This window comes from Salvelinus namaycush, chromosome 4 (genome assembly GCF_016432855.1).
Source record: "Salvelinus namaycush isolate Seneca chromosome 4, SaNama_1.0, whole genome shotgun sequence".
NCBI lineage: Eukaryota > Metazoa > Chordata > Actinopteri > Salmoniformes > Salmonidae > Salvelinus > Salvelinus namaycush.
Genome location: NC_052310.1, coordinates 20,759,661 through 20,786,327, shown reverse-complemented (window position 1 = coordinate 20,786,327; position 26,667 = coordinate 20,759,661). Strand labels below are relative to the sequence as shown.

General features: G+C 42.4%; 1 protein-coding gene across 1 annotated transcript in view; it reads right to left on the bottom strand.

The window, feature by feature from the left end:
- Positions 1 to 1,041: 1,041 nt before the first annotated feature.
- gpam (glycerol-3-phosphate acyltransferase, mitochondrial) overlaps positions 1,042 to 26,667 on the bottom strand; it is a 46,893-nt gene continuing 21,267 nt past the window's right edge. The window contains exons 8-21 of the mRNA XM_038991387.1: positions 23,998 to 24,134; positions 23,517 to 23,616; positions 19,444 to 19,656; positions 19,136 to 19,249; positions 16,352 to 16,437; positions 15,935 to 16,050; positions 14,376 to 14,446; positions 13,670 to 13,934; positions 13,212 to 13,363; positions 9,463 to 9,540; positions 9,144 to 9,281; positions 5,691 to 5,880; positions 5,280 to 5,338; positions 1,042 to 5,049 (exon numbers count right to left, since the gene is read on the bottom strand). Of these exons, the coding sequence (XP_038847315.1) occupies positions 4,933 to 5,049; positions 5,280 to 5,338; positions 5,691 to 5,880; positions 9,144 to 9,281; positions 9,463 to 9,540; positions 13,212 to 13,363; positions 13,670 to 13,934; positions 14,376 to 14,446; positions 15,935 to 16,050; positions 16,352 to 16,437; positions 19,136 to 19,249; positions 19,444 to 19,656; positions 23,517 to 23,616; positions 23,998 to 24,134 (1,836 nt within the window). The 3' untranslated portion in view covers positions 1,042 to 4,932. The remainder of the gene's footprint in view (positions 5,050 to 5,279; positions 5,339 to 5,690; positions 5,881 to 9,143; positions 9,282 to 9,462; positions 9,541 to 13,211; positions 13,364 to 13,669; positions 13,935 to 14,375; positions 14,447 to 15,934; positions 16,051 to 16,351; positions 16,438 to 19,135; positions 19,250 to 19,443; positions 19,657 to 23,516; positions 23,617 to 23,997; positions 24,135 to 26,667) is intronic.

Below are 26,667 nucleotides of genomic sequence, written 5' to 3'. Positions count from 1 at the left end.
AGAAACTTAACTACAGTGCCGTTAAATACTGTTTTGAAACGCATTTTGTAGGGAGACACAACATTTGAGAGAGCTAGGTTTAATATGCGCAAACAGGTGCAGGGTGAAACCACCGACAGTTTTATCACAGCTGTTCACAAACTAGCAGAACATTGTCAGTTTGGCGCGCTCAGGGAAGAGCTGATCCGAGATCGGATTGTAGTGGGAATAAGAACTATATCACTTTCTGAAAAGTTAGTTGGATTCCCAGCTTACCTTGTCCAATTTTGTTAGTCACTTATTCAGATATCATAAAAAAGCACATTTCTCTACACCCCATGGCAAAATGTGTAGAATAACTTAATGTTCTCTTCACTGCCAAGAGGGGGTCCCAAAACATTTATCACACGGTGAGGCCCCCCGAGGACTGGCATTGCCTATCCCTGATCTAAGCCAACCCTGTATCTGTTCGTTGCCAAACAACCAACCGGTCTATAGAGATGGCTTGAATGGTGCTGCCTGTGCTCTCAGACGGCCTAATAGGACAGATACAAAAGGAGAAGTCGTCTAAGTGTATGGTTCCCATGGTCTAACCTCTAGCGAGATCGTGTCAGGAGGACCCTTGCTGAGTTTCGAAACTATTGTATTCTTTCTAGTGCAGTGAGAGTCCAAAGAGTACTGCATTACAGTCCAGGAGTGATAGAACAAATCCAGCAGTGAGAGGGTCTGATCAGGAAATGTTTGAGATGGAAAAATTGGTTTATTACTCATCTGTTGATTAACGTCATATAGTTCTGGAGAAATCCAAATGTTACATTGTCATTTTCAAGCGACTTCCCCCTCATATCAAAATAAAAGGTTTGGCACGTGTGTGAGCATTGTCTTCATCTCTTCACCTCACAAAAGGATCTCATTAAGGGACTTTGCCTACACAGCAATGTAAACTGATTACAAATGTTATGGACAAAAGGCAATTTTTCTTTTCAAAACGCAGAATCATGAATGTATCACCACAATTTGTGATTGATCATCATTCCTTTCAAAAACGACAAGACAAAGCTGCATTGTTAATCATTCATTTATTTAAAAACAAAAAAGATGCGCTGACAACTGTGCTTGAATATTGTTTTTGTTCTATGGAAGCAGGAACATAAAGAGTGACATTTGATTTTTAGTAGCTGGTGACTATGGTACACTTGTGTTCTTGTAAGAAAATAATGACTTTCTTTTTTTAAACGAGTTACTACTCTTACAGCGAGTTCTTTTAGTGGCCATGCTACATGGGCCTCAGCTAACATGCACAACATACAACAAAAAACACAAAGAAAACTCTAGTGTATTAAAAGGCATCATGCTCAAAGAATACAATTAAGGTTTAGTGTCTACAACAGGTTAACGTCATTTTGTATGCATCCTTTTGGCATCAACATGTTGCCCACATTAGTGACATGATTCAACCACCATCCAGATGTGCCAAAACTAAACATGTTTGTGCGCTGATTGAGCGAGAGTCTTACAATTAACACATCAACTATTTGGGGGGGGGGGAAGTAGTAACAGAAGTAACAAGCCCAACTTGGTTTCCTACTCAAACTACTATCATTCTCTTCAAATAAAGTATTCACACACACACACTAGTCTACATTTCTCAGGTTAAGTATAGAGTTCACATTTAGGTACCTATGAAATTGATGGCGACCAGCGGATACATGCACAAAGCCTCGTCTCGACTTGGGCGTGCCACAGGGGTGAGTTTGAGTAACTTACAGAATCTGCGTTTATTATTGCTTTAAATACTGGGCTCTCGGAGCGACAGTCTGTACCAAGAGAGTAGATCGTTAGCTGTGATTGTGTTCTTATAGTGTGCACTTGCACACCGGTGTCCCCATTCAATACACATACCATATCTGTTCAACATACCATAGGTACCATGTGGCACCTAGCAAACAAGTTGCTACAAAAGTGTATTTCCCCATGTGTGGTTCCCAGAAGAAACATCCAGGCCCTGGCAACACCAAGTTTCAAAATGAGGATTTGATACTCTGTGTTCATTTAAGTCCCCTTGCGAGCCTCTGCTGTTCAATGGTGTCAACTCTATCCTAATGAATACTAAAGACGTGCAATTCAAATGGAAAAATGACGGTCCATATCATAATGCAGAGTTGCATTCAGATTCAGCTCCAACATTTTTAAACAGCCGACACCAACGCAGAGTTCCAGTGTTTAATCTAAACAGTTTTACACAACTACACTAGAAATACAGGGAAATTGAATCTGCTACAGTTGACATTGACTCAAGCTAAGCTTAATGCATTGAAACTCATTTTGATGCGTTACATATCAATGTGCCTTTGCAGACCATGATTGCCAAATGAATAAACAATACCACAATAGGGATTATACACAAACCCATATTTCTCCACCTTAACACCCTACAACACCAAATTAGTATATTTCTTCAAATCAAAATTGGTAGCAATAGTGTAAACTAGACTGGTCTTGAGACGTTCTGTTTTGTCATCTCTCTAGTTCATCTTTTTCAACGTTTGTGTCGTCACAGCCATCCCTTGCACTTTCATTGGCTTTCCCTCTGCTCCCATTACCTCAAACCTTCATTTTCAAACTAGCTTGTGCTGCACATCGGCATGAACGACCCCAACGCCTCAGAGACACAATATTACCAGACAGGGAGTTGGGCCCAGTTCATATACATCTAGAACTTGAATCATTCCTTCTTTCCTTCCTTGGCAAGGATGGATCAGACAGAGTAATAAAGTAGAGTAGAAACCTTGCTTTCACAGATCAGAGATGTTAAAGACAGGAGGGATGCATTTCTAAAAGTCTTAAAACAGGGCCCTATTACCCAGCCAGAGGGGCTAGTCCACAACGAGAAGGGTCAACACACACTTGTAAAAGGACAAGCCGTGCAGCTGATGGATTTTTAGGGTCACACTCCATACTAGAGACAACCAGGAGAAATGGAGTTGGTACATCAATAGTCCCTCTATCCTAACTAGCTAAAGCTTTGCGGCGTTACATGAGGCTAAAAAGCAAAAAAGGGAGACAGATCTTTTCCTCGAAGTGACTAAAAATAACCTATTCCAGCGTGCAAAGCTAGCTATAGGGCACACACACATCTAAGCCAATACCTCCCATCTAACTTGCTAGCTTCAGGAGGACCAGTTAGCTTGCTTGATGAACCGAATTACACATTCATCAGGTATTTACTGTTCATAACCAAAAGGTCCTCCTGTGACTATGCTAACGACAGAACCGTGTCTGGAAGTTGTGTGTGGAGGCAACCATGTCGCCCTAAGTAAAGTTAATATACAGTACGGTCTTTACGAGTAAGAACAAGTAAAATTGACAGAGTAGTTTCCCATCCCACCCACTACAAGGAAGATAGAACGGGAGACCATAGATAAGTTCATGGAAAATAAAAGGCTTGCTATGCTGATCTTATGTATGACAGGTTTGAGGAAGTTTATGTGCTCTGATGCGTAACATTCATGTAGATGTTGGGTAAACGCACAAATCGGATCCCCCACCCCCGTACCCAAAAATGATTCACGACAAAGTCAAAGTATACATTGCAAGAGCCTTGTATGCTATTTAAGGCTTCCAAGTACAGTTAGTAATATACAACACGTGTTGTTTTAGCAACACTAAAATCAGTTATTACATTTGAATCATTTTGTAAAAAGGGTGCCAGCATTGCAATGACCTACTTGGCTGTACTGTAACCTTTGCAGGACAACAGTTTTAATACCTAAACTATACTACATACTCTCGTGCATGAAGAGGAAGTGCTGGATTTTGCAAGGTATCGTAATGCTTTATGACTCTCGGGAAGAGTATTTATTTTTATTAAATATTGTGCAGCAATTAATATTTGTTCATATCAGCTCTCTGCTTTAGTTACACATTGAGAAATTCTAATTCCATTTCGGCAGATGTAAAACACTAACAAAATGTTTTACATGGTCGCTACATTGCTGTTCCAAATGGCTATGGAAATCATACTAGGTTTTAACACCAGGAATTCATGTTGAACAGCGGCAAGTGCCTTGGAATCTGAGCCACGTTTGCCAATTCAGTCAGAAAAAAAGGCGGCGCGACGAGTCTGCCGATCGTCAGACATCAAAGCGAGTGGCCCACGTTCAAGGTAACACAAAGCACAAGTTTCATGTGGTGGTTGCACCAGAATGCCCTTTCATTCATACAACATAGAAAAATAACAACACACGAGGTTAATGTCTTTAGAGGTCTACAGAACCATGGGCTGCCTGCTCACTGTAGATATGCCCATGGACTAAACTTGAGATGAGTAACACTTGTATATAGTGAGATCTTCGACTTGCATGCTTTTTTTTTTTTTAATATATAGTCTTCATTATGTCCGTTTCTAATATGTGGTTTCAGTTTCTAACGTATGGATAGGGGCCTAGCAATGAGCAAATTTTCTACATGCATTCTGGTGCAAAAAAATGCCCTCAATCTCTTTATTATTATTATTTTTTTACACCAAAGGCATTGTTTTTTTGTGTTTGTAAAGATGACATTCATTTACTGGACTGAGAGAAAAACAATATGATTAGTCCAACGAAGATGAATAAGTATTCCTACAGTTAAAGAATCCGTATTCCTATAGTTAAAAGACCAATCCAATTAAAAACTGACTTTCACTGAAGGACGATTATAGAGTCAGATGAGGGACAGTTTTGTTTTGTTTTTTTTTCCTTTCAATCTAGCTGCACAGTTCTACAGGTGGAAGGGTCTCAACTGGAGGAGGAAGACTGACTTCAAGTCTCTTCTGGCTAATAGTGGTTTCACGAAAGGCACTTCCTGGTAAAGCTTTCCATAGAGTAGCACCTCTGATTGGTTAGAACTAGCCAGTAAAAGCCCTTGTGGAGGGGAGACAGGGTGGGTGGAGCTCGGTGGGAAGGTTGTAGGTCACAGGAGGGTGAAGCCCAGGATGTAATGCAGGAGCTTGTTCCGATTCGCCTGAGGTAGGAAGGTGCTGCTCAGCTCCACCAATGACACACGGTTCTCCCGCCTCTCCTTCAGGACCTGCAGCCATTTAAATTAGAGAACACCAGAGATGGACATTAAAAAATATATATAAATTTGAAAAGCTTTTTGGAATTTAGATTAGAATATCAGCAGAGTTTGTTCTGCAGTGAGCCACCACTGAGTTGTGCATAGATCTTTTCAGAAGTTGACTAACAAGACAGTCTTCAGAACTACCAAAACAGAGAGGGAGGATGGATGCTACATGCTAGAACTTAGCGGTCTCTCACCCCAAGTTCCTTAAACGTTCTCACGGTGTTCTTCACGAGGTAGTGTGTCGCACTTTCACCTAAGAGAAGAGAACAGAAGACAAAGGGTAGAAAGACGAGAGAGGATCTTACGTCGGGTTGTTCGTCCTGACGAAGATGATCAACCTCTGGGGCTGTATGTAGTAGTCTCAGAATAGTGCCGATTTGGGATCAGTTTAGCCTTTTAGATGACAATGAATTAGAGTACATGGACGTTGGGAGCTGACCCTAGATCAGCACTCCTACTCTGAGAAGCTTCATACTTATGGCCCCAGATTAGAATAACAAAGGTGATATTAGGCAGCGTTACAGTGTACGATTTTCAGAGCTCCGAGGTCTTTATCTGGTAAAAGCCGCAGTACAGAAAATAAAATGTCTAACAACGGTTCGTACCGTAGGCGGCCACTCCCTTCTCGGTGCGTGTGAGCAGGTATCGGAAGAGCTGCTGCGTGTACTCTGATTCGGCCATGGGCTGGCTCAGGCTGTGGACAAAGATGGCCGCCCCACTGTAGGCCTCCAGTACGGGGCTGAGGAGACGCTGCAGGAAGACAAAGAACTCCTGGTGCTCGGGGGACAGGCTCACCTGTGGAGACACACAGCAAATGGTCAGAGATGTCTTTAAAGTTTGACAGCTCAGGATTGCTGTGGAAGAAACAGCAGCACAAACACTGGACCTGGTACATAAAGGTGTAGGCAATATCAGTGTGTGTAAGGGTGTATGTAGTATGAGTTTGTAATGTACAGGTGTATGAGTCAAGGTATAATTGCAGAACAAAAGGGCTGCATCCTATTCGATATGGATATAAAGTAATAGCACAATAAATTGACATATTTTGCTTGATAACGATACAGCAGTTACTTCCTATTATCGTCAGGGCTGTAGACTAACTTTTTCCAGTGCCATTTAGTAGCAAGACAAAAAAGAAGTTAGCTATTTGAGCTAACATGATCAGGGAAAGCATGATTGATGTGTAACATGTCAAAATAGGATCCAGAAGGATCCGATTTCTTTTTGGATCTTTAGAGATTAATTTGCCTGCATCTTTTTTTGTGCACATTGGCCTAGGCTATTTACCACCTGAAGAAGTGGGAACTAAAAACACATTAGAAAAATAGAGTGAGTGAGAGCCGACAGCTCAGTGGCGACACGTCATTCAGGGCAAGTGGGTCTCAGCCGCACCACCATTCAGCAGATACATCGGTTTTGCATGTAATTCTGGCATACATTCATGCCACAACATATTATATATCAGTTAGCAAACATGTTTTCGTTTTTTTAATTGCTTGAGTTAATAAATCATACGTGGCCGCTTCCCAGTTGTATTGACGTTTTGGTACTTTTTCTTTGAGTAAGGCAGCTCCCGTATTCAGCTATTTCAGACTCTTTTGGTGCTTTTACAGAGGGGCTAGCCCTCAATTTTCTCCAGTTGTGCGTGATAGGATGAGCGTAATTGGAGCATGCGCAAGGGCTTCAGGTGGGTGAGTGAAGGATAGTGTGTGACTGCAGCACATACTGGGAGGTCCTGGCAGGTTTAGCCCCCTTGGGTGCTGCCATAGAGTCACAGAAGTACTGCCCCACACAAGAAGCCTCACGGTCATTGGCCACAGATAAAATGCACATCTTATCTCCGGTAGCTTTGATTGAACTGAACTTCAGATTTGTTTATCACTTCTTATTCAGCTACCTGAAAAGTCATCATACATTTTTATATTTGAATGTAAAAATATATTTAAAAATATAACAATAATAAATAAAATATTAGCTACTGCGCAGATACTTTGTCGGCAGCAGATTAATGCACAATTGTCCACGTGTATGGTGTCATGTGGGCGAGCGGTTTGCCTATGTCAGTGTTGTGAACAGAGTGCCCCATGGTGGCAGTGGGATTATGGTATGGGCAGGTATAAGCTACGGACAACAAACACAATTGCATTTTATCTATATCAATTTGAACACGCAAAAATACCGTGACGAGATCCTGAGGGCCATTTTTCTTTAAGGTATCTGTGACCAACAGATGCATATCCATTTCCAGTCATGTGAAATCCATATATTAAGGCCTAGTGATCCTGTGTAGCTCAGTTGGTAGCGCATGGCGCTTGGGTTGTGGGTTCGATTCCCACGGAAGACCAGTGCGAAAAAAGTATTGTGTATGTACTCACTACTGTTAGGATAAGTGTGTCTGCTAAATGACTAAAATGTAAAGAATTTATTTCATAGACTAATTTCCTCATATTAACTGTAACTCAGTAGAATCTAATTAAATTTGCTATATCTATCAAAAATGCAGCACATGGACTTAAGTATGTGGACACCTGCTCATCGAACATCTTATTCCAAAATCATTAAATATGGAGTTGGTCCGCCTTTGCTGCTATAACAGCCTCTGTTCTGGGAAGGCTTTCCACTAGATGTAACATTGCTGCAGAGACTTGCATCCATTTAGTCACAAGAGCATTAGTGAGCTTGGGCACTGATGTTGGGCGATTAGGCCTGGCTCGGTCGGCCTTCCTAATCATCCCAGAGGTGTTCGATGGAGTTGAGGTCAGGGCTCTGTGCAGGCCAGTCAAGTTCTTCCACACTGATCTCGACAATTCATTTCTGTATGGACCTCGCTTTGTGCACCGGGGTGCACCATTGTCATGCTGAAACAGGAAAGGGCCTTCTCCAAAATGTTGAAGCACAGAATCGTCTAGAATGTCATTGTATGCTGTAGCATTAAGATTTCCCTTCATTGGAACTAAGGGGCCCAGCCCGAACCATGAAAAGCAGCCCCAGACCATTATTCCTCCTCCACCAAACTTTACAGTTGGTACTATGCATTGGGGCAGGTAGTGTTCTCCTGGTATCCGCCGAACACATATTCGTCTGTCGGACTGCCAGATGAAGCATGATTCATCACACCAGAGAATGCGTTTCTACTGCTCCAGAGTCCAATGGCAGTGAGCTTTACACCACTCCAGCCGACGCTTGGCATTGCGCATGGTGATCTTAGGCTTGTGTGCGTCTGCTCAGCCATGGAAACCCATTTCATGAAGCTCCCGACAAACAGTTCTTGTTCGAGTGTTGCTCCCATAGGCAATTTGGAACTCTGTAACGAGTGTTGTAAACAAGGTCAGATTATTTTATGCAATACGTGCTTCAGCACTCGGTCCCATTCTGTGAGCTTGTGTGGCAAAATCACTTCGCGGCTGAGCCATTGTTGCTCCTAGACATTTCCACTTCACAATAACAGTTGACCGGGGGTGCTCTAGCAGGGCAGAAATTTGACAAACTGACTTGTTGGAAAGGTGGCATTTTCTGACAGTGCTAGGTTGAAAGTCACTGAGCTCTTCAGTAAGGCCATTCTGCCAATATTTGTCTATGGAGACTGCATGGTTGTGTGCTTGATTTTATACATCTGTCAGCAACGGGTGTGGCTGAAATAGCCGATTACATTCATTTGAATGGGTGTCCAGGTTTAGTGGCAACACTTGAATAAATGAGGTATATAAAGTATATTGAAATCAGGTGCTTTCACCCAGGTTTGGTTATGAGTTAATTAAGCAATTAGCACCCCATCATGCTTAGTGGTCATGTATAAAAAAAGCCCAGTTGCCCATTATTTTGGATACCATGGCTAGAAGATCAGTGGGTTTGAAATATGCCCTCAAAGGAGCATATTGTGTGTGTGTGTGTGTGTGTGTGTGTGTCTGTCACCAGATCTCAACCCAATTGAAGACGTGAGATCCTGCAGCGGTGCCTGAGACAACGTTTTCCACCACCATCAATAATGTGTGCCATTTTGGACACCCAAGCTAACTGACTGTGGTGATCGTTTTCCAAGGTCAGTGCGGCTGGCTTACCTTGAGGTAGCGGTCCCTCTGCTCCTCTGCAAAGTCGCTGTCCTCGTCCTCCTCATCACTCCTCCACGACAGGGGCTCAGGGAACTTCTTAGGCCATGGCTCCTCGGTGGGGCTGGGGGTCAGCTCCTCCTGGTCCTCCTGGATGAATACACGGACACACACAATTACACAAAACGTGCGTGCGCACACACACGGTTCAGAACATTTGCTAGAAAATTCAGTTAAATATAAGCATTTTCAATCAAGATTTCATTTGAGCCTGAAGACCTTGTTTTGGCATTTTGCAGCCGGACAGCATTCCTTGTCATGTACAACTCACCTCTGCCACATACAGAACTCCATACTGGATCAAACGGCTGACAGCATCGTGGAACACCTGATAGATAGTCTGACAGGGCTGGAGATGGAGGAGACAAAAGGTCACTATCGAGAGAGACACACAATACAGATAGTGTTAAATAAAGTGTAGACCCCACATTGATACAGCTTTCACCCTGGGTGAACGTGATATATTGTGGACCGTTAAGCAACATTTTCCCTTTCCGCTCTAGTGACTAGGGTGTACCCAGATTTTCATATCGTCCTCATTCCGGGAATTACGGTATTACCGTCTTAGTACACAAGGGGAGCAAAAAATTTAGGAAAAAAAGCCTATTGAACACATTTTACTCGCAAATTTCTAGACTGCTAGCTAAATATGCTAATGAGCACAAACTAAGATAATGGCAAAGACAGGCAATCCAGCTCGAAGTCATACAAGAACGTATTCATACCCCTCAACTTATTCCAGTGTTTTATAGCCCGTTATCAAAATTGATTAATGACATTCTTATTCCCCTCACCAAACTACACACAAAACCCTATAATGACCAAGCAAAACATGTTTTTATAATTTTCTTGCAAATGTATTGAACATGAAATACAGAAATCTCATTTACATAAGTAAACACACCCCTGAGTCAACACTTTGTAGAAGCACCTTTGGCAGCAATTACAGCTGTGAGTCTGACTAAATCTTTAAGCGCTTTCCACACCTGGATTGTGCCACATTTGCCAATCATTATTTTCAAAATTCTTCAAGCGCTGTCAAATTGGTTGTTGATCATTGTTAGACAACCATTTAGGTCTTGCCATCAATTTAAGTAGATTGAAGTCAAAAGTAACTCAGCAACATTCACTGTCTTCTTGGTAAGTAACCAGTGTGTAGATTCGGCCTTGTGTTTTAGGTCGTCCTGCTGAAAGGTGAATTCATCTCCCAGTGCCTGGTGGAAAGCATACTGAACCAGGTTTTCCTCTAGGATATTGCCTGTGCTTAGCGCCGTTACATTTTTTTTTGTCCTGAAAAACTCCCCAGACCTTAACGATTACAAGCACGCCCATAACGTGATGCAGCCACCAGTAGGCTTGAAAATATGGAGAGTGGTACTCAGTAATGTGTTCTATTGGATTTACTCAAACATAAAACTTTGTATTCAGGATAAAAAGTTATGCTTTGCCACATTTTTTGCAGTATTACTTTAGTGCCAACATGGGGGAAAAGTAAAAAGGGGTGTGAATACTTTCTGAAGGCCCTGTAGGTAGTAGAGTATACTATATACACCGTTATTGATGCATGGACCAGTTTGGGTTTTTACTTTACCTTCTATACCAGTATTTCAATGTTTGGTTTGTTAAATGTGATACGCTACTCTGTTGTGTGTTGCATCCATTTGTATTCATTTACTCCGGTACTTGAGTCATCCCTCTCCTCTCCCACCCTCTCATTGCCACTTTCCACACAGACCAAGCCCCACCTCGTCACTCAAGGAGCACAGTTGCTGCTCAACCACGAGACCACTTGCGTTCAGTCTGCAAGGTCAATGCAGCACATGCATCAAGATGTTGATGACAACGATGCTGATTTCCACTGCGTCTTAATATAAATCCACAAGCGTTCTACAATGACACTATTAGTTTGTGTATCTTACAGTCCACAAACAGTAAGTTCTTAGCAAGTTGTGGCTAAAATAAATTGTTTTAGCTGCTAATGCTAATTGCTAGTTTGCTGGCTAGCTAGTAAATGTACTGAGTCTGAGTAAACATAGCTAGCCAATACAGCCTGATACCAGAGATGGTGTAGGCCTAAATCAGCATGTTGTTTGTGCAACACCATCTTCTAAATCAAAGAGGAAAGGTGAAGCATGGACTATGTTAGCTACACAAAGTAGCTCAGAGAAAAACACTGAATCTAGCCAAAGATTATAGGGTCCCCTAGGAAACACTGCCCAACACTTTGGTCCATACCCTGTCACAATAACTACTCCCTGGCTTTTTTTATTTGTTCTCATGTCAAAAACCATATTCTAAGTGCCCACTATTATATTTTAACTACAGAATTAAAATAGTCATTCTATTTCCATGACTCCAACAGCTCACCCAAGTGTTGCGATCTAAATTGCAAGTGCAATATTTTGTTAAAAATAAGGCTAAGATGTTTTGCCCATATGTGCAGCCCTATGTGGCCCTCAAATGAGTGCTGGAAATTCAGAAATCTATGAAAATTATTTTTGTTTGAAGTTTGATTGAACAATATAAAACAAAATCAGAGAGAACAGTATGACGTGTGGCTGGAGTCCGACTTTTTTTCATCCTTCCTCTGACACCGCCTGGTATAGAGGTCCTGGAAGGCACGGAGCACAGCCCCAGTGATATACTGAGCTGTATGCACTAGCCTCTGTAGCGACTTGTGGCCGGCTGCCAAACAGTTGCCATACCAAGCGGTGATGCAATCAGTCAAGATGCTCTCAATGGTGCAGCTCTAGAACTTTGAGGATCTGTGGCCCCATGCAGAATATTTTCAGCCTCCTGAGGGGGAGCCTTTCAAAGCATTTCATGGTTACAGATGTGAGTGCTAACCGAGCAATAGTCATATAGATAGGTTACCTTGGCGTTCTTGGGCACAGGGACACATTTTTGTTGAGTTTGGACATTTACAAGTGAACGTGAACGAGAGACATTGTGCAAATTAACAAAGTTGACGTATGCTTGTCTGACAGAAAAACACCAGCTCTGAAGCAGCATGTGTTTACGCTGTCTGTGCAGAGACTGAGTCGCTAGGGCAATGGGCCTACCTGCTCTGCTTGGAGAAGGGCCGAGAACAGAGATGAGAGAGAGAAAATGCAAGGAAATCAAAATAGCAGTGGCAGCTGTACAGATAACTCATCCAAAGAGCTTTGAATTCTCAAACACAGCAGAAAGCTAACACTAATAGGATGTGCCGTCTCCTTATTAATTCAGCCACTTACTTAGCTTACAAGCAAGTTAAACCAAATAGCAGCTCCCGCTTTCTTCCGTTGTGCCATTTACAAACAAACACTTGACTGGCTCAACTGTCCTGGGGAACTACGTTAAGCTTCATAATGTAAACTAATGTGACAGGTGAAATGAAGAATGCAATCTGCTTGATCTTCTAAGGTATTACACAAGTTGACTACAGGTATTAACTTAAAAAGTAGCTAAAAATATTCACTTTTTTATATAATAATTCAAAAATAAATTGTTGTTTTGATGGTATTGAAAAACCATCCTGTGGCCATTTCCAAATACCCAGGTATACCACCAAAGCCTACTCCTGGCTCAAGGAAAGTGCTTTATCTTCCCCGCTAGGGGGTGCAGTTAGATCATAGTTCTATTAAAATGGTAGAAAACACCGGTTTGGCAGAACAAAAATACTGTACAAGCAGTCTCATCTCTTCCATTTAGCACTTAAAGGAAAACTTGGTATTTGTTTCGATAGTCCATTGTTGATATAGTCCCAAAATGTTTTGCATGTCAGCAATCAAGACATACAAGTTATATTTCTTTATAAGTTGATCGCTGAAATGCAAAACATTTTTGGACTATATGAACAGCGGACTAATGAAAGAAATACCAAAATAGTTTTGGGATTTTGAACAAGATTGCGAGAGAATAACTAAAACGGAGTGGCTGTTCAAGAAGTTGTGTGTGTAAACTAACACATGCACAGAATGTTACAAGGTTGTTAAGTGCACGGGATAGGTGTACTGGGGGGTGGAAAATGTGACTGACCGGTGCAACCGCCACTTCGTTGGTGAGGAAGTGGGAGAGACCAGCGGCCTTCCGGATTAGTCTCTCCTGACTGAGGAGGATGCTGGGCCCGCCCTGCTCCCCCTCCACCTCAGATGCCGCCTGTTCCCGTAGCAATGCCAGAGCACTGCATGCTGAGAGGGCAACATTTTTTTTAAATTACAACAAAAAAAGGGGACACAGAATGGATGGTGAGACAACAAAATTAAACCGGTGTTGAGACATTGATGAAAATAAATGTACATTAGTGGAGGCAATTCAATATATTAAAGTCATGTCTGCAAAACTTTCTACAAAAATAAGAAATCTGAACAGAACCCAAAAGGGACTGGCCGCAACACACAATTAGGAAACACGGATGAATTGGTGTACTTTATTTCACTCAACACGTTTCCCTATGTCAAAACACAGCGGCGGAGTACAATGTGCGGTGTCAGTACCTATGATGGCGTCCGAGATAAAGACATGGAAGAGGCCGTTGCTGTAGAAGTTGAGCTCGAACAGCGCCGGCACCGTTTTGCTCGGGGCGATGGTGAACTCCGTGTTGCGGTTGGTGCTGGTCACGTTCACACAGTTGTCCAGGAGGTGGAGAGCGTGCATGACCACGTCCTCGGAGTTGCCGGAGAAGCCCAGGTCAAAGTCCCGCGACAGGATCTCCTCCTTCATGTTGAAGAAGTCCTCCACCAGCTTAGACAGCGCAACCCCCTGGAAAAAAGGGGAGACACAGACGTGATGAAAAAAATAATACTTCCACAAAGTTCATTCAAACTGAGGATAATTAAGCACTAATACCAATTATACTTTGAGTAGCAATGTGTAATTTTATCGACAACTTAAAAGGGTAAAATCCACATTATGACATCATCATACCCAGCTAGGAGTAATTCCTTTTTTACATAAAATCAACAAAGACAAAATTCAAATCTGCAACGATTGGCTCATCTCGATGTGGGTTATGACTCAGGGGCCTCAAATTGGGAAGAGCCAATAAACAGTCAAGGCAGATTCAAATTATTGTCGTTAACGTCTGTTAACAAGGAGTTAAGCGTTAAGCGCATCAAACCGTGAATGGGGATCAATTACTTTAATGCAAGGCCTTGAATCAAAAAGTGATCGTTGGATCTTGTGAAAAGTAGGGCTGCTTACCTGTCTGTGTCTGTAAAGGAGCAGACAGGCTACAATGTGGGTGGACATGACCGCTGAGGACTTGTTAGCCGCTGTGGGAGGGGAAACAGAGATGACATGTTATCTGACCAGGGTCACAGTCAGGAAGCCCAGATGGATGACCGAGAGAAAGAAAGGACAGTAAACAGTGAGCAACTGTCTCTAAATAACATGACAGTGTCAGCTGGCGCTAAGACGGGTCAGGGCCTGTATTCCTAAAGCGTCTCAGAGTAGGGGTGTTAATCTAGGATCAGCCTGGCCTTTTAGATCATAATGAATACAATTTCATGGACATGGGGACCTGATCTTAGAACAGTACTCCTACTCTGAGACACTGAATACGGGCCCTTGTGAAATTAGTCCTTTTGAACTCTCAACTAAGTAGATGAGATGTCACTTCTTGAAGTGAGATGGAGCTCTATAAAAAGGTGGAAAATGTGTTATATTTGCCTAGGGTTTGTGATTTCTATATTGTTCTAAGAAAAAAAGGGACAAAAAAAGGGTGCAAGATAAGAGGACTGGGAATAGGCTGAACATGATAGAGGGTGAGAGCGAAAGCGACAGAGATAATTAGACGTGAGGGAGAGAACTAGACGCAAGAGGGAAAGAGCAAGAGAGTGTGTGGGTTTACAAAAAACATAATTTAAATAATACAGTACAATCTGACCGCAAAGAGGGTGTCTTTCGTGCCTAATCTTGGGTTGAATGTCAGCTTGGGTGTAAAACATTTACAACTGCAGCCACTGATACTGCAATTCCACCTCTGACCAGATCCTCTATCCTCCCCTCGCTGGGATTGGCTGAAAACAACATGCCATATGGCTCCGTAGCAGCTGATTGGCTGACACGAATAGGACTAGCTGAGGAGAATGCCCCTGAATGAAGCTAGGGAGAACCGGTTTGTTTTCAGACCACAGCACAAAGCAGATTGTTGTCGGGGGATCATGAAAAATGAAGTTCTAAGGTCATATCCTTCAGTATAGATTCTAAGTATAAGGATTTGTTTAGTAAAAAAGGGGGTGCTCTTGGAGAGAGGAGTGATAAGGAAAGTCAAAGTGCAGTAAGCAGATAACAAGAGAACAAATGTGAGGGGGACTAGATAAGTGGAGATAATGTGAATAACACAGGAAATATACTTTTTACAAATGCACACATTTTACAGGTACATAAGTACACGTGTTATATTAATAAAATAAATTGGATGAAGAAAATGCCCTTACTCTAGACAAAGTCGTGGGCTGAAGAGTGCGCTACTCTAAACCAATTATCTGTATCTGAAAGTGTCATGGGATGCAATTGAACCATCATTTGCTTACGCTTTTCGTTGGTGGCCCCACTGACGGTGCACGTGGAGAGTAGCTTCAATAAATGACTACGCTCGGACTATAATAAAGTGCATACATTCTTTTGTATGCGTTTGTGATCCCTGCAGGAACTGAAACTGCCACTGTGGTGTTGCTAGCCTCGTGCTCTTACCGACTGAGCCACACAAGATCAACATAGGACTAAGGCCTATAAGAGGGGGTGTTATTGTTACTTACTGAAGAGCACGTGCTTGGCCAGGTTGGCGATGACCTGTCTTCTCCAGGGTTCGTCCGACAGGTCCCTGGAGTTGGGCTGCTCCCCCTGCTCGCCCTCAAACTGGGCCTGATCCGGCCTGAACCAACACACAAAGGGAGGGGGTGGGAAAAAATTAAATAAATATCAGCACACACACACAAATCAATTCTAAAAGCTTTGACAAGAGCAAGGTATTGAGTTTCACTTGAAAACAGAATAACATTTAGTAAAAATACATGGAATCAGCACTATGTCCGTAATGTGAATGTTAAATGTTTTATGATGTGGTGGTATGTACGCCTTTGAACATATTTACTTCCCACTTGAGAATAAAGTTCAATTAAATCCAATGGAATCACGTAGGCCTGGTCCAAAAAACAGTGTGTATGTGTACATACTGTGCATCGATGATGGTGGGCACCAAGGTCTGTTCCAGGGAGAGGGTGGGAGGAATATGTCGACTTCTTTGCGTGTCCAGGTACTCCTTAAGGACACACAAAAAAATAGGGTGACATCTTGCATGAGTAATTGGCAGTGAGCAAAATAAACATATTTCAAATCGACTGAAAGATGAAGGCATGGCGTCACGCCGACCCTTGAACAACAGTTGACTAAACTCCTTGTTAAATATTCACCTGTTTGTAACACACATCATTAACGTTTCCTATTCTAACATTTCCTATGAAATTGTGCTATAGATTGAGTTATACAGTATTTTTTGCACAGATCAAGCCTGGGTTTCCCGATAGCGATGGAACTTAGGCTAACGAGTGTTTTGACGATGCATCATTCCTACAACGGTTGAAGATGTAACGCGCATTTCCCAAAACCCCCCGGAGAGAACGTTCCCTAACTGCGTCGTTACCTCACAATACTGACGGAGAGAAATCACCTACAGTGCCTTCAGAACCTATTCATACCCCTCGACTTAATCCATTTTGTTATGTTACAGCATGAATACAAAATTAAATACTTTTCCCCATTCATCAATCTACACACAATACCCCATAATGACAAAGTGAAAACATGTTTTTACAATTGTTTGCACATTTATTGAAAATGAGACATCTCTGTTTTTCATTTACATACACTACCGTTCAAAAGTTTGGGGTCAATTTCCTGTTTTTTGAAAGATTGTTGCTTTTGTCCATGAAAATAACATAAAATTGATCAGAAATACAGTGTAGACATTTTTAATATTGTAAATTACTATTGTAAATGGAAACGGCTAATTTAATGGAATATCTACATAGGTGTACAGACGACCATTATCAGCAACCATCACTCCTGTGTTCCAATGGCACGTTGTGTTAGCTAATCCAAGTTTATCATTTTAAAAAGGCGAATTGATCATTAGAAAACCCTTTTGCAATTATGTTAGCACAGCTGAAAACGGTTGCCTGATTAAAGAAGCAATAAAACTGGCTTTCTTTAGACTAGTTGAGTATCTAGAGCATCAGCATTTGTGGGTTCGATTACAGGCTCAAAATGCCCAGAAACAAAGAACTTTCTTCTGAAGCTCGTCAGTCTATTCTTGTTCTGAGAAATTAAGGCTATTCCATGTGAGAAATTGCCAACAAACTGAAGATCTGGGACAATACTGTGTCCTACTCCCTTCACAGAACAGCGCAAACTGGCTCTAACCAAAGTAGAAAGAGTGGGAGCCCCCGGTGCACAATTGAGCAAGAGGACAAACACATTAGTGTCTAGTTTGAGAAACAACTGGCAACTACATTAAATAGTACCCGCAAAACACCCGTCTCAACGTCAATAGTGAAGAGATGACTCTAGGCCAGCGTCCCGGAGATGTCCCCAAAACATTTTCACTGTCATTATGGGGAATTGTATATAGATGGGTGAGGAAAAATCTATTTTGAATTCAGACTAACAAAATGTGGAATAAATCAAGCGGTATGAATACTTTCTGAAGGCACTGTATATGGCTGCAAATATTAAGGCAGCTAATTCTAACGCTTACCCTAGGCTATAATAATGCACTAAAATCACAGATGTGGCACATCATTGCACACAAATCTATTGAAGGAAAAATTACACCGTAGCCTACAATTAGCAAAATACACTGTTACAGTACCATTCTGTATCAAGAATGGGTGGTGGCCGATTCTTGATACACAGGAAAATGTTGAGCGTGATAAACCCGCCAGCGTTGCAGTTCTTGACACTTTCAAACCTGTGCGCCTGGCACCTACTACATTACCCAGTTCAAATGCACTTTAATCTTTTGTTTTGCCCATTCACCCTCTGAATGACAAACAATCCATGTCTCAGTCCATCCATGTCTGTCTTAACAAGTGATATCAATAAGGGATCACAGCTTTCACCTGGTCAGTCTCATGGAAATAGCAGTTGTTCCTAATGTTTTGTACACCGTGTAGAACATAAACTGTATTATTTCAATATGATTTAAATATATAGGTCTAAGTAGCCGATACTGTATTTATCTATTAAATGCAGTCATCTCGGTTTGCACTTGAAGCATCTTTCAACCCTTCCCTCGTTTGTATCAATTTCAAGTTATCAGCGTTCAGAGACAGATAAACATCTTGATTCCATGTTTAGCGGAGATCTTCTGTGTAAAGTGCCATGGAAAGGGGGGGGGGCATCTAATGCTGTACTTAGCCGTTCTACGAGTGGTCTGAGGAAGTCGGTAAATAAGCGTTTCAGTGCAACTTAAGTAGCAATGGTTTTGAGCAACAGCTTAGAGATTTATCAACGCTCCTATGAAGGTTCTAACAATGAATTTAGCCTTAAGATGCTTTTGGAAACCGGGTCTAGTACTCGTGTGACAAATTTCACCCACAGTGTTTCAACAACCTTTCCACAAGTCTGCCCCACTTACACAATAACTTTCTTTAGGAAGTATTTAAGATGAATTTCATCTCCTCTGTGAGCGGATAAGACTGGGACGTGTTCATTAGGCACCACACGAAAGACGACGGACTGAAACAGGTAGGGACTACCTGGACTTATCCAGTAACAAACGCTAACTATTGTTTTCTATATCTTGCCCTTAGCACGACTCTGGTGTACTTTACAATGGGAATTAGTTGACTTTTGGTAGGTTAAAAGAGGGAGTAGGCTAGTTGACATTTTCAAAGGTCCAGTTAACATAGGAGCTTCACGGAGGGGGCTTGTGTTAAGGTCTCGCTCTCAGTCCTCACTTTCAGAGAGAACGGCTGGGTGAAGTCCACTCTCACACAGCCGTAGTTCTTCCGCAGCATCCGTAACACTCCGCACGCGACACCCCACAGACTCTCATTCTTCTTCGGCTTCCCCTGAGGGTTGTAGACAGAAATATAATTCACACAGCTCTATGGTTATATACTTATAGCAAATACATACACATTTAGGGTGGTATTCAGAGATATTCCCCCAACTACAAAACATACGCCAACACAAATCCAACACACAGAACCCATCATGCACACACACTCCTTTGCCTGCCCCGCCCGCAAACACACGTCCGTACCAGCTGCTCACTGTTGTAGTTGCCCTCGAGGATGCGGTCATAGGAGATGCCCACGGGCACCACCATCACTTCGGGGATGACGCCGTTGCACAGGGCGTCCACGACGATGGAGAGCATCCCGGCGCGTGCGGTGGAGGGCTTGCCGCTGCGGGAGCGCGTGCCCTCTAGGAAGACCTCCAGGAACTGCTGCTGCCTCAGCAACTCCTCTGTGTACTAGAGGGAGGGGGGGAAAATATATTAGCAATATGATAAATTAGCTGTTTTTGAGACATGCTTACATGGGTTTAATCTACTCATCTAGAACTAAATTGCACATTTCTACTCCCGGGCGCACAACACACACCAGAACAATGGACAGCCAAGCGCAACCTAGTGCATCGGACCAGAATACCAGCTGACATTTGTTAATTCTGACGATTGTGTGTGTTGAATTGGTGCAAGTAGCCACCACTCGTCTGCACCCAGCAGGTGGTCCCTATAACACACAGCGGCGAAAGCAAGAGATGCAACAGCCCCCTACTGCGGTCAACCGACCACAGTTATGGTGTGCGTGAGCTTTTGTCCCCATTCTGTAATAAATGCAGTGTGTTCCAACTGGTCTACAGCTTCGGGACAGTGTAAAAGCTTTAGGGAAGCAATGCTTTGGCTTTAAATAGTCCTGTGACATTTGACAGAGCTGGGAAATAGACCCATCACGGAACAAGAGATGCGATGATGCCAGTGGCCCTTGTATTTAGTCAGTTATTTTCCCTGCACAATTGCTTCCTCCCGGTTCATTAGATAAACAACCAAGCCCTCAGACTACCCTACTATAACAAAGTCTGATTCAAGAGCAATGTGTTGGTGTGTCTTTTAAAAATTCTGGCCATGCATTAGCCAAGTAGCCTATGGAGGTTTTTGCCCTCATGCGTTTGCATTAATCACATACAGTACCAGTCAAAAATTTGGACACGCCTGCTCATTCAAGGGTTTTTATTTTTTTCACTATATTGTAGAATAATAGTAAAGACAAAACTATGAAATAACACATTTGGAATCATATAGTAACCCCCCCAAAAAGTTTAAACAAATACAAATTAATTTTATATTTGAGATTCTTCAAAGTAGCCACCCTTTGCCTTGACAGCTTTGCACACTCTCAACCAGCTTCATGAAGAATGCTTTTTCAATAGTCTTGAAGGAGTTCCCACACATGCTGAGCACTTGTTGGCTGCTTTTCCTTCACTCTGCAGACCAACTCATCCCAAACCATCTCAATTGGGTTGAGGTTGGGTGATTGTGGAGGCCAGGTCATCTGATGCAGCACTCCATCTCTCCTTCTTTGTCAAATAGCCCTTACACATCCTGGAGGTGTGTTTTGGGTCATTGTCCTGTTGAAAAAAACAAATTATATCCCCACTAAGCGCAAACCAGATGGGATGGCGTATCATTGCAGAATGCTAGCCATGCTGGTTAAGTGGGCCTTGAACTCAAAATCAGACAGTGTCACCAGCAAAGCAGCCCCACACCATCACACCACCTCCAAGCTTCACGGTGGGAACCACACATGCAGAGATCATCCATTCACCTAATCTGCGTCTCACAAAGACACAGCGGTTGGAACCAAATCTCTCAAATTTGGATTCATGAGACCAAAGGACAGATTTCCACCGGTCTAATGTCCATTGCTCGTGTTTCTTTGGCCCAAGCAAGTCTCTTCTTATTGGTATCCTTTATTAGTGGTTTCTTTTCAGCAATTCGACCATGAAGGCCTGATTCACGCAGTCTCCTCTGAACAGTTGATTTTGAGATGTGTCTGTTACTTGAACTCTGTGAAACATTTATTTGAGCTGCAATTTCTGAGGCTGGCAACTCTAATGAACCTCTGCAGCAGAGGTAACTCTGGGTCTTCCTTTCCTGTGGCGGTCCTCATGAGAGTCAGTTTCATTATAGCCGTTGATGGTTTTTGCAACTGCACATGTAGAAACTTTAAAAGTTCTTGAAATTCTCCACATTGACTGACCTTCATGTCTTATAGTAATGATGGACTGTTGTCTCTCTTTGCTTATTTGAGCTGTTCTTGCCATAATATGGACATGGTCTTTTAGCAAATAGAGCTATCTTCTGTATACCACCCCTACCTTGTCACAACAGGACTGATTGGCTCAAACACCTTAAGAAGGAAATCAATTCCAATGAACTTTTAACTAGGCACGCCTGTTAATTGAAATGCATTCCAGGTGACTACCTCATGAAGCTGGTTGAGAGAATGCCAAGTGTGCAAAGCTGTCAAGGCAAAGGGTGGCTACTTTGAAGTATCTCAAATATATATACACTGCTCAAAAAAATAAAGGGAACACTTAAACAACACAATGTAACTCCAAGTCAATCACACTTCTGTGAAATCAAACTGTCCACTTAGGAAGCAACACTGATTGACAATAAATTTCACATGCTGTTGTGCAAATGGAATAGACAACAGGTGGAAATTATAGGCAATTAGCAAGACACCCCCAATAAAGGAGTGGTTCTGCAGGTGGTGACCACAGACCACTTCTCAGTTCCTATGCTTCTTGGCTGATGTTTTGGTCACTTTTGAATGCTGGCGGTGCTTTCACTCTAGTGGTAGCATGAGACGGAGTCTACAACCCACACAAGTGGCTCAGGTAGTGCAGCTCATCCAGGATGGCACATCAATGCGAGCTGTGGCAAGAAGGTTTGCTGTGTCTGTCAGCGTAGTGTCCAGAGCATGGAGGCGCTACCAGGAGACAGGCCAGTACATCAGGAGACGTGGAGGAGGCCGTGGAGGAGGATTTTGTAAATCATTATCATTCTGAGAAATATGTATCTCCTTATCCAGGTAGGCCACTTGATTACAATATCTAAATAAGTTAACAGGTTGTGTTGTCCAACAGTTGGAGATGGACAGGAGGGTGTATTCATAACAGTTCAACTGTTCTACCTTGTTAGCAAAGCAAATAAATCCAAATTGGTGGGACTTAAAATATAAAGATTAGCTGGCTACTCACTAGCACGTGGGGCTTGTGCTTGAGAGACCCGTGTTCATTTTCTATAATACCTGCTACAAGTTAGTCAGTCATTATTAGTGGAGGTGCATTGTGCATGGTTCTGGTTAAATTTGTAACAAAAATGGCATTTTCATAGACTTGAAAGCCAAATCAATGACTATTGTAAAAAAGCAGGTTACACTAAAAAATAAAATTATTAGTGGGTCTTATGGTTGTGGAAGGCTTAAAATAAATTGTAAAAGTATACTTAGGCTAATTATATCATTCCTGGCTCTTTGGAATACAGTGTATTGATCTTTAAATTGTGCAACAATGCTTATTTTTTATTTTTTTTAAACGATACATAGCGTAAGTTAAAGAAAATGGAGATGATTTTTAGGAAATATGGCCCAGCCCTACTACATGTTGAAGCCAACTAGAACATTGTGGACTGCAAACATGCCAACCATATTAAGCAAATCTGGATGCATTTCACTGTTATTATTATTCGTTACTGTATGCCATTTAATAAACAGTATCAATCCATGTCCTAGGTCGAGAACATTCCGTGCCCTCCAGTCGAATTAGAGTTGATGATAACAAAGACCCTCAATAACCTACACAACTTGAGACAAATCGCATGCAGTATTTAGCCTCGGAGAACATTTATTGTCCAGTGAGTGGTCAAGCCCTTCACACCTACAATTTATTTATTCATTCATCAAAATCGACCTTTCGCGTCACTGCCAGCTATTGCGCCCATGATTCCCGCTGTAATAGCAGAAATATTTCCGACAACCATTTGACAGCGCTGTACGGCTGCGCTACGATTGCGTTAGGTTTGTTAAAATAAATCCCTCAATGTCACAAGGGAGACACAGCTAGTGCCGGTTTAGCCAGCATATCCACATTTCACCAAACATGGTGTAATAGACTAAAGCCATTAGCAGAGCCCCAGAGGCACTTTACACTAAGGCAGATGGACACACGCACAGATTCCTTTTCCCCTCATGGACAGACACACATAGTGCGCTGTCAGGCTAATAAGTACCGTAAAGGGGATACCATTATCCTCTGTAGACTTACTACATATAATAGAGATCTGTACAAGACATCCTTCTTTCCGTCTGGCGTCTCGTCAAGTTTTCGCCGAATGAAGAATCCTCCCAGTTTACGTATCAATGTGCTGAAAAAAAACAAGCAAGCCCAGTCGTTCACTGAAACAATACAGTCTAATAAGAAAACTAAACCAATCCCGCATCTGGATGGCATATTTCAAAACAACTCTAATGGCTAGGCTAGCTCAATAACTCCCACATTGCACAGGTGACTTGAAATACATTTTCTTCCAAGTGCAGATCTAGGTTCAGTTTCTCCTACCTTGATTTTAACCTCATTCATTATCAGACCTGAGATCAGCTTTCACCAGGTAGTGCTAGACAGTTAGGCACAGATCTAGGATCAGTTTACCCGTCCCAAATCATTAGGCGAAGGGGACGGGGCGGACCAAGCTCAGCAAAACCGATCTAGATCAGCATCTAGATGGGTCTTCTTCCAGTTGGCTCACCTGAATATGGGGATGTTGAGGTTGTTGCCGGCGGCGATGTGGGGAGCCTTGATGTTGTGGCAGAAGAGGATAAAGGTGATGAGCAGGTAGTCGATGTGAGACTTGTGCACGGGCAGGAAGACAAGGGGAGCGTTGTACTGCAAAACACAGAGGGAAAAACCCCCACACAATTTAGGCCATGGTTAAAGAGCATGGTGTTCACCCATAAAATGGATTATTTTATTCAATAGAGAACTGCATCTGAAAAACAGTAGTCCAGACCCTGGGTCTCTACCATATATACAGTGTACTCAGAACCCTTTCCTTTCCCCCACATTTTGTTATGTTACAGCCTTATTCTAAAATGTATTAAATACATTTCTCAATCTACAGACAATACCCTATAATGACAAAACGAAAAAAAAAACAAGTTTATAGAAATGTTTGCTAATTTATTAAAAACAAAAATACCTTATTTACAAAAGTATTCAGACCCTTTACTATGAGACAAGAAATTGAACTCAGGTACATCCTGTATCCATCTATCATCCTTGAGATGTTTCTACTTGGAGTCCACCTGTGGTCAATTCAATTGATTGGATATGATTTGGAAAGGCACACACCTGTCTATATAAGGTCCCACAGTTGACAGTGCATGTCAGAGCAAAAACCAAGTCATGACAAAGGAATTGTCCGTAGAGCTCAGACAGGATTGTGTCGAGGCAGAGATCTGGGGAAGGGTACCAACACTTTCTGCAGCATTGAAGGTCCCCAAGAACACAGTGGCCTCCATCATTCTTAAATGGAAGAAATTTGGCACCACCAAGACTTCCTAGAGCTGCCCGCCCAGCCAAACTGAGCAATCAGGGGATAAGGGCCTTGGTCAGGGAGGTGACCAAGAACCTATGGATCACTGACAGAGCTCCTCTGTGGAGACGGGATAACCTCCCAGAAGGACAACCATCTCTGCAGCACTCCACCAATCAGGCCTTTATGGTAGAGTGGCCAGACAGACGCCAACAGGCAGCTGTAGACTCAGACTATGAGAAACAAAATTCTCTGGTCTGATGAAACCAAGAGTCACGCCTGGAGGAAACCTGGCACCATCCCTACAGTGAAGCATGGTGGTGGCAGCATCTTGCTGTGGGGATGTTTTTCAGCAGCAGGGACTGGGAGTCTAGTCAGGGAAAGATGGGAAAGATGGATGGAGCAAAGTACAGAACGATACTTGATGAATATCTGCTCCAGAGCAGTCAGAACCTCAGACTTGGGCGAAGGTTCACCTTCCAACAGAACAACAACCCTAAGCACACAGCCAAGACAACGCAGGAGTGGATTCGGGACAAGTCTCTGAATGTCCTTGTGGCCCAGCCAGAGCCCAGACTTGAGCCAGATCTAACATCTCTGGAGAGACCTGAAAATAGCTGTGCAGCGACGCTCTCCATCCAACCTGACAGAGCTTGAGAGGATCTGCACAGAAGACAGGGATAAACTCCCTAAATACAGGTGTGCCAAGTTTTTAGTGTCATACCCAAGAAGACTCGAGGCGGTAATCGCTGCCAAAGATGCTTCAACAAAGTACTGAGTAAAGGGTCTGAATACCTATGTAAACGTGATACCTGTTTTTGTTGTTTCATAAATTTGATGAGTATTACTGCCTGTAATAAAGCCCTTGTGGGGCAAAACTCATTCTGATTGGCTGGGCCTGGCTCCCAAGTGGGTGGGCCTATGCCCAGTCATTTGGGCCTTCATTAATTAATTTATATTGGCTGATTTCCTTATATGAACTGTAACTCAGCAAAATCTTGCGTTTATATTTTTGTTCAGTATAAAGCGAACAGACTGAATTTCCATATATACCCTCCCCGAAAAAAATAAAATAAATTTGTTCCAGTTTGCATTGTGAATTTTGTGAGTCTTCCCCTTTAAAATTGCCATAGAAACAGCCCCTCAACATTGATTGACCGGGGTTAGAGGAATAGAAAGCCACGGATCTGGAGATTATAATGACAAGGGTGTCAAGATAACATTGATTGACCCAAAGCGTGGAAACGCCTAATGTTACCACCTCCCAATGCTGAAATATGGAAGAAATACAACCAAGAGTAGGGCGATCTCAACTAGCAACGGTCACAACAAACTGACATTATTATTTAATCAACACTATTAAGTACAAGCACATTAAAGGTTGTACTATTGTAGAGAACAATCTATTGATTATTTGTATGCGATTCATAATGACAAAGGCTGAAGAAAACTAGGTTTAGACATTAATTTAGTAGCACCCTCTTGAATTTACCCATATTTCACTACATGCTAGAGCAGTGAGTGAACGCCCTATAAAAAAAAGGGTAAGTTCAGGATGTTAGACGTTTCCTAACCCTGGAAGTAGTCAACAGTATTGGCCAGGAGACATTATAATCCATGGTTTGGTTCTTTAAAAACAGCCACAACAAACCTCAGCTAACTCCAGCCATCAATAGCTAACAATCAATGGATGTGATATGGGCAATCAATGATGGTTCAAGGTGGTAAAGGTTATGTAAACGTCATCTTAGTTTTAGCTGTCTTGACATAAGACTGACGTAGCTTTATCAACAACCAAAAAAGACGGTTAAGGTAACATTGCGGAAGCTCTGTCCCCGGGGTAGACAGTCCTGGTCAATCATGGGACCCTTTCTAAGGTTTATA